The sequence below is a fragment of the Lampetra planeri genome, chromosome 40, assembly GCF_965212315.1.
Source record: "Lampetra planeri chromosome 40, kcLamPlan1.2.h2, whole genome shotgun sequence".
NCBI classification, from domain to species: Eukaryota; Metazoa; Chordata; class Hyperoartia; order Petromyzontiformes; family Petromyzontidae; genus Lampetra; species Lampetra planeri.
The window spans coordinates 3,601,810-3,610,093 of record NC_136146.1 but is presented as its reverse complement, the minus strand read 5'-3'; the positions used below and the strand labels follow the sequence as shown (position 1 = coordinate 3,610,093).

At 46.1% G+C, this 8,284-nt stretch overlaps 1 protein-coding gene across 1 annotated transcript; it reads right to left on the bottom strand.

The window, feature by feature from the left end:
* Positions 1 to 238: 238 nt before the first annotated feature.
* Positions 239 to 8,034, bottom strand: LOC144731734 (uncharacterized). The gene is made up of 2 exons (XM_078612936.1): positions 8,017 to 8,034; positions 239 to 2,932 (listed from the first exon to the last, which is right to left on the bottom strand). The coding sequence occupies exon 2, from the start codon at positions 2,905 to 2,907 to the stop codon at positions 2,251 to 2,253; it is 657 nt and encodes a 218-aa protein (XP_078469062.1). The 5' UTR covers positions 2,908 to 2,932; positions 8,017 to 8,034; the 3' UTR covers positions 239 to 2,250.
* Positions 8,035 to 8,284: the final 250 nt, after the last annotated feature.

Here is an 8,284-nt window from a genome sequence, read left to right as displayed (position 1 = left end):
CTTGGACCAGATGTCTTTGGAGGCCAACGTTTCACGGGTTCGTTCTGGCTCAGCACGGTACTAAAGTCACCGCGCTGATACAGCTGGAATACGCCAGCGGAGGAGACGTATCTACGATCCAACACAATCCGCCTTTAGGCCTTCCTCTTGGTCACCAACTTCTGGGGCCCACTCCGGTGACCGTCTCGGTCGCCTGCCCTCCTCCATCGCTGCCCGCTCTCTTGACTTTAGTGTCGCACTCCACGAGAGGTGAATTACGTTGCCTCACTGATAATAGAGGTCGTATTTTTGTCGGTTGCGTATCGTGACATTTGCAGTCTCTAGGCCATCCTTTGGGGCGGTCAAATTCAAGTATCACAATTTAAAACGTTCTCTGGTTGTAAGCATAAACTCTGCTATATTTGTGCCAAAATGTCTCTCTCTCTCGCCCTTCCAGATCACAGTCCTAGTTTCCACCGGTTACTGGCTTAGTCACAATCGTCTGCATGCGTCCGATAAGGGCAGACTGAGAGCAAGCGTCGTTCTCCTGATGGAACGTGTTTTTTTTTAACCATTGCCATGTTTATCGTTCAAGTAAAAATACGAAAGCCAAATATAAAACACACAAAAAAAAAAGCTTACCGTACAATATGCCACGAAATAATGTACACATCAATAATATAATGATTATAAAAGTCAAAATAGAGGTTATACCAATTATTCACAGAGATTCAGGATAATATTGCATTTAACAAACATCTTCCCCTCTTTTTATGTAATCATCTGCGACTTCCATTCAGTCAAAAATTTCAAAGTGTATCAAATAAAGTACGTCAGACTCAAATTGAGCAGTGACAAAGAAATAACGACTTAAATACTGACTGAATTGAGTTTTAAACAATGAGGCTTATTACCTCTTTGGAATGTCCAGAGGGATATTGAATGACATTTTATGAGAACTTACCTGCCCACTTAAAAGGGACACTGCACTGAACGTTTCCATTACGTGGCCAAAATTCCTGACCAAGGTTCACGTTCTCATTCCCAGATTGCATTTCCCAACTATTCATTCACATAAACTCTTTTTCCAAAACGTAAATTCCCTTTCCCAGTCATTCATTCATCCTGTCAATGCCTTCATTCCAAAACACTGATATGCTGATCCACAACTCTCATTCCCATCCATTCACAACCAATCTGCCATTCCCAACTTTTCATCGCATTTATCTCGGACGCCTCACTTTCAAATCCATTCATTGATCTCCCCAATCTCTCAATATCCTCGTGTCCCCCATTCCTTAATTCCCAACCCGTGGGACTCCAAGGTGGCCCTCTCAAGCTGAACGCTGCTTACCCAGAGGACTTTCAATGGCTCAAGACAAATGTGGCGCTGTGCTTTAGTATGTTGAACCATATATTATTTGTTTCGTCCAAAAGCATTTCCTATATATTTCCCAATCTCCCATCCCAAACCCCTATTCTATCTTCTCCATGTCATCTTAACACGTAGGCTTTCGCGACCAATATTGTCCATAAGAGATTTTTTTTGGGAGAGATTGCGTAAATATAAATGCGTGTACTAATTGGCTGTGCCGGGTCGTGTCGGGTGTAATGACGCATTTTATATTTACACGATCTAACGGAAAAAAAACCTCTCATGGCCATGCAATCTTTCCAAACCATTCATTAAAAACAATGTGTTCCAAATACCTCGATCCAAATATCCACCTACCTTCATTCCCTACCATTTGCTTCCAGCGAGTGTGAATTTAGTCACATTCTTTTCTTATTTGAGTCATAGTCTGAGGTTCTCTAATAGCGTTACTAAATTATCTTAATCTGCATCTTCATTTAGACCAGTAAATGTCGCCTGGTCACAGTCAGTCATGCCTACGTGTGTTGTGGGCAGTGGTAGTCATAGCCATGCTTGAATACTTTATCCCGGTCATAGTCACCGTTGACTAAAATATATATATTTTTTTAACAATTATGAATATTTTCACCCATGATTAAGTAAAAAAGGAAATATCACTGCTTCCAACTTCTCTATTCCCCATCCACTTATCGTAATCATTGACTAAAATAAAACATATATTATAATAATAATAAAAACACACCCAATACATTTTCATCGCCAAATTTCGTCCACATCACAGCACCGCTGCCAACCTCTCCCGGCGATCACGACCTCCGACCTCTCCCGCATGCTCCCGACCCTGACCCACAACACCGGTCCCTCCCATCCACCGCCTCTTGAGGGCCCACCGCTCATCACAGCTTCGTATCCAGATCCTCGTAAATCTTCTCATCTTGCGGAGCGGACGGAGCCGACGGAGCGGACGACGATTTGTTACTCATGCGCGAGTACTCAGCCTCCCCACCCTTGTGGCGTCCGTCGCGGCGATGGCTCACGAGGGGCCGCAGGCCAAGGTAGCTGTAGACGAGCGGCACCAGGAACACCAGGTAGGCGATGTGAAGGCCCGAGTCGCGCAGCAGCATCTCGGAGCAGTGCGGCGGGGCCGTGGCACACACATCCGGAAACTCGTTTCCTGTCAGAGAAGTCACGTCTTTTTGCCCGCCCAGGAACTTGCAATTTGCTCCGTTGATTTTCAAGTTGTCTTGCGCCAGCCTCCTCAGGTACATTGTGTTGCAGTCGCACGTTAAATTCATCTCGATGGTTAGCTCCGTGAGGCTGCTGAGACTGCCTAACAGTTTGTCCAGAGAGCCCACGGGGACGTTGGTTAGGCTGTTGTGCAGAGTCAGGTGCGTAATAGTATAGGGCAGCTCTGAGGGGTATGAGAACTCTGTGCAGGTGGCAGTGGTCGGCCTGTCTGTTGATTCATATGTGCAGCCAGTTGGCAGCGCACCGACTGCCGTAGCGCAGCAAACGAGCAGCGCCAGCGCGACCGACGGCTTCACCGACGCCATCGCGGCGGCGAGACGAAGCTGTCGTCTGCGGGTACAAGAGAAGAGAAAGGTCACAATCTGGGCTGCGGGTGGCCTGGAATTAAACTAAAACAAGGACACGCCCGAGTCTCGAGCCTCGTCAGGAGTTGCGCTTTCCATTTGGTGCGTCGCCGGCAACTGAAAAATCAGACGAACGTTGCCATCGAGCAGTGTGTCTTCACTCACTTTCCAGAGTGGGGTGGGGGGCACTTTCGCCAATAGGACTTCAGTGTGAGGGCAGCCACACATTTGAAACCATCGGGGTTTGACAGCAGCACGATGACGGGGGGTGTTGTTGTCACGTGTTGTGTATTGTCGGGGGGGGGGGGGCGCACGTCAGGAGCCGCACTGAAGGCCACGATGGGCCACGAGTGGCATGTGGGCCTTGCAGTGAAGAACACCATCATGGAGTACATGGCTAAAAACGTTGTTTTATAACAGAGACAAGAGTGAAAATAAATCCACGTTGAGTTCACGCAGATGCAATTAAGAGAAAAAAAATAAAACAATTGAACAAAAGCAATATAATTAAACGGTGCTTCGTGGCCCGATCCTGGGACAGCGGTGGATGACGACGAGAGAGGGAGGGAGGGTGGGACAATGGTATGGCAGGTACGGGGAGGGGAGGGAGGAGGCTACGGTGCAGTGACAACGGCAAAGGACACGGTGGATGGCGAGGCAGTCGATCGTAGGTGGGGGGGGGGATGAGCAGGGCCTTGAGGGCGTGGACTCAAACATGGGAATGGAGATGTTTCGGGGTAGAGCGCTGTACGCATGTTGAACTTCATCTTCTTGGTTCTTTCGGTAAAGTCACGTAGAAGGGAAGTAATAAAATAATAAAAATAAAACATAATAAAATAATTCTCACCACGTTTCAGCCACAACGCAAGCAGCCGTCCTCAGGTGAAGACCAGGTCTGTCGGGGAGACAGCGTTTTGGCCAAAACGTCGTGAGAATTATTTTATTATGTTTTATTTTTATTATTTTATTACTTCCCTTCTACGTGACTTTACCGAAAGAACCAAGAAGACGAATCCCTGCAGTCACGAAAGCTTTAAATTGAAATTCATGTTGAACTTCTTCAACATACACACAGCGCTGTGCTGGTATCGCTGAGAAACCTTGGTTACAATCCGAATTTCGGGCACGTGCGCACCTCCAATTAGCACGGCTGGTTACGTACGGTGCAAAAGAAGTTCAACATACATACATTCGACCGGGTTCTCGGGCGTATTTTTTCTCGTAAACAAAGCAGATTCATGGCAGCTGCCTGGCGATGCTGGTTGCAACTACTGTATTTGCGGAGTATTCGTAACCACCTGTGATGGCTCTCCAACAACACCGGCTTGCGCTGCAGCTGATGCGGTAATACATTGGCCACGTTTGTTCATCGCGTAGCGGCTTCGTTAATTGGCCGTGTCGGGTGGCGGAGGGGTTTTACGACACGCGTATTACATACGTGGCGATGTGACCCAAACAAAATAACAATATATTACTAATCATAAATACAGACATCGCGTAAAATGATATACATTAACAAAACAATTTGGGGAAAAGACAAAAAAAATGTTGCGATGAACGGTGGGACGATGGTGGAGTGTGGATACAAACAGTGAAGGGGCTTGTGAAGTCTAGGAGCGACAGAGAAGGAGCAAGCACCCATGGACTGGTCGTGTCAACAGGGCGTCTTAATATATATATACATATAATTAAATATACATAGAGAAAACTATAAAAAAACTAAACTTTGTTTGTATTTTACTAGGTAAAGCTGCCATTCCGTCATTAGCCTTTACCAGCAGCCGTCATCCCTTCTGACAATGCGTCTTGTCCAAGGCCACTTAACTGTTCTTAACATCAATACGATGTTACCAGGGGCCAGTAGCTACGGTAAATGCCATCATGGGTGACGATCACCCATTGTGCATTCAGCCTTTGGAGGTGGGGGATTGGTGGATCATGCAGAGACTCCCAGCAGACAGCAGCACAGCAAGTAGGTCATCGACCTGTTTGTGGGTATTTTTGGGTATTGCTCTCTCGTGCGTGTGGTGTTTTCTCCATCCAGCAAGGATTAACTTCCTCATTTAGTGTCGGCTCAAACAAAGCAACCGGTCAAACTTTCCAAACAGGACCCTCCTGAGAGCGAATATTCAGAATTGGTCACGTTTTCTCGGGGTAAACAAAGGACAATGTAGTTCCTAAGATGCAGTTCATTCTATTTTTCCCCGAGTCGTTTGGGCAGAGTATATTCCACAAAGACGCAACGCGCATTTTGCGTCTCAATTTGTTTACAATGCGTTCGTTTTGCTTTGCCAGATAACGGTCAAGATATCATCTGGACAATTGTGGTTAATGCCACCACACCTCACTTGGCCACTACTAGATCCTACCGATGTTTCTCAGTCTACTCCTCGCCCACCAAACATCTGCTCTTAACGTATCTTACGACCTGACTTTAGGTTTTCCCCATTGGTCGTTGACTGCCATCCCGATGCCCACCCTGGTAACTTCTCATCCTGCATCCTGCACACGTGTCCCACCCATAATCACTTTCTCGGGCCCGATCACATTCCCAAGTTGCTTACCCTAACACCGCTACTGAAATGTCGTAACGTGAACTTTGCGACGCCAGCGGCCAAAACGACGCCAGCCGTTCATTGAAGTGACATTTCCCGCTTAGTTCGCTACCGATTCACATCGCAAACTAATGTCAACATTTCACTTCGGTAGTTGTCATAGAGCCGACTACAGACGCAAACTCGTAGCTCATGGGCGGACGTGAATACCGATACAACGTAAATCCTCGTCGTGGATTTCAGAAACAAATTTGATGTCCGCGCGATAAAAGGAGCGCCGTTTAAAAATATATTTGTCTACATATAGAGCGTCGATGCCTTTGGAACGCACGTCTCGGTTAACGGTCGCGAGCAAATGAAAGGATCGTGGAGTTACAAGACGTCGCAATTGCTCAAACGACGCGGTTATTTTACGCGGCGGCTCTTGAAATATTCACAACGGCCGCGTTCGCGCGCTAACTCAATCGGAACCCTTGGAGGGAAAAAAGAGAGAGCGCTTCCTCTTAAACAATGATAAAATTGCTGTTTGTGGTGCGGAGCCGTTGTTCAGAGTTGTCCGGTTGTGACATTTAATTTAGACGCTGCCGAAAGAGAGAACGGGGGGGTGGGGGGGTGCGGAACAGAGAGAAAAAGAAGAAGACACGCTAAATAATTCTAACCGCGGGCCTTAGCGCGGCGCAGGTTCCCCGATAATGCAGCACAACGAAAGTGTCAAGGGCGATAACGCGGGGAGTCGGTATTAGTTTGCACGCTACGTGTATTTCAATGCGGATATCTAATGAGATTTCTGGGAGCTTGCCCGGTGTGTGTGTGTGTGTGTCCCCTCTCCCCCTCCCGTTGCAGCACAGGCTGAGAACACCTTCGCCAGCATTGCCATTAATAACGAACGCCGCCTCGTAATTGACACATAAATATTAAACTAAGAGTTGCGGGCGTAATGCCCCCTTCTTTTTTTTTCTCACATCGCAAAGGATGAGAAATTGCGTACACGTAATGGGCTAACGCGTTCGGCAAACAGCAATTCGTTTGTTATTTTGATGTTCGATTTTTTTTACTTTCATAAATATCTCTCTCTGTCTTTTCGCAGGGAAGTCAACAAGTAATCGTTATTCATAGACGGGGTCCTTCCAATGGAATGTGGAATCTCCACCACTGGCCCAAGCCCACAATAATGAGTGCCACCCCCAATGCTCATTTGGGCAGGGAGACACGTAGTTTTGTTCAAACGTAACCGACAATATCATAATCATAAAAAAAAACTCACTGACAAATGTTGGTCCTGTACCCAGCGTCGATCAGTGGAAAAGTGGTCACATGCTAATCCCCAAAAGGTTATATGGCTGTACCACGTTTCGTTCGGCAAAGGTGTCAGACGTTTCTGCTCCACGTGCTGGAACCTACTTCAGGAACTGAATTGAGCAGCTCACTTTGTCAACTCGGTTATGCATAGCACTGAAACGTCGGACATTGTGCTGAAGGACACGAGGCGCAACCCGGAATCCCATCGGATAGCTGTAGAGACGGCCCCTAAGAACCTATTAGTATTCATTCATAATGTCAGTTAAAAATATATATGGATTTTCAAAACGTTACGGTGTAAAACATAGTAAAGTAAATACATCTCGTAATCTTGACTTAAAGCTTTCGTGACTGCAGGAATTCATATTCTGTGGGTCTTTCGCTAAAGTCACGCAGTTTTATCGTCTCCTCCTGATGACGATCGCTTGTGTTGTGATCGAAACGTCGTAGTTTTTTGTTATTTTCTTTAAACCTAACTACGTGACTTTACCGAAAGACCCAAAGAATATACCTCGTAGTTTTCTGCATTCTCAGTGTATGTTGAAGTGGCGTTGCATTTGCAGGTGGCATAAGAAAGCATAAAGCCAACAACTAGCCTTCCGTGTTCATAAAAAAATATATATCTACATGGATTTTGTTAACTTTCAACTATCTATCCTTTCAGTACACATGGTTGTTCAACCGATATTCACTGATAGATTTGCACTATATTTATAGATTCATCACACACAAACACAACTTTGCCAATTATGTTGTAAATGTTTCGCATTTGTGTGTAGTACACGTCATTGATGTGTATACATTTCTACATAAAATAACATGTTTAATCAACATAAATTCTAGTTATATTTTACAAGATACACTCTTTGCCTTTGCTACAGCTTCAAAGTACTTTGAATATTTTTTGTTTAACGAACGCTTTTTACGTGTTAAAGCAGCTACTCAACACACTGTAAACTGAGAATTAAAAACACACGACAAATTCGATCCACACAACAACAACAAAAACATTCTTACCTGAAGCCTTAACAGAATTCCTCCTTTAAAAAATCGAGGGAACTCATTCAAATGCCTCCTCGCTACAAAATCCGGCCCCACCGATCCATTCAGGGCGACCAAACAAACAAATGAATCGAATCAAAACAACGACGTTCGTTTGGCGAGCACACAGTAACAAAGAAATGTCCCCGCACCCCCAGTCCCTCCTCTCACTCACTCACTCGCACCCTCGTCCTCAGCAATGTTTAGAGGTTGTGCGACTTTTTTACCCACAGCTGATAGCAGTCGCCATCCACCCACCCCCTGCACCACCCCCGACACCCACCACGGACCCTTTTTTCTTATCTGGGCTCGGCGTATGTTCATGGGCCGTGCTTACCCAATGCTCGCCAGAGCCCGCTGCCGCTGCTGCTGTTTAACGATATTGTTGGCGGTGTTCAAGGAAGGGAGGAGAGTAAGTGGTGGTGGTGGTGGCGGGTAGCCCC

Excerpts from the sequence above, each read along its gene's own strand:
- LOC144731734 (XM_078612936.1), bottom strand. The coding sequence starts at position 2,907 with ATGGCGTCGGTGAAGCCGTCGGTCGCGCTGGCGCTGCTCGTTTGCTGC.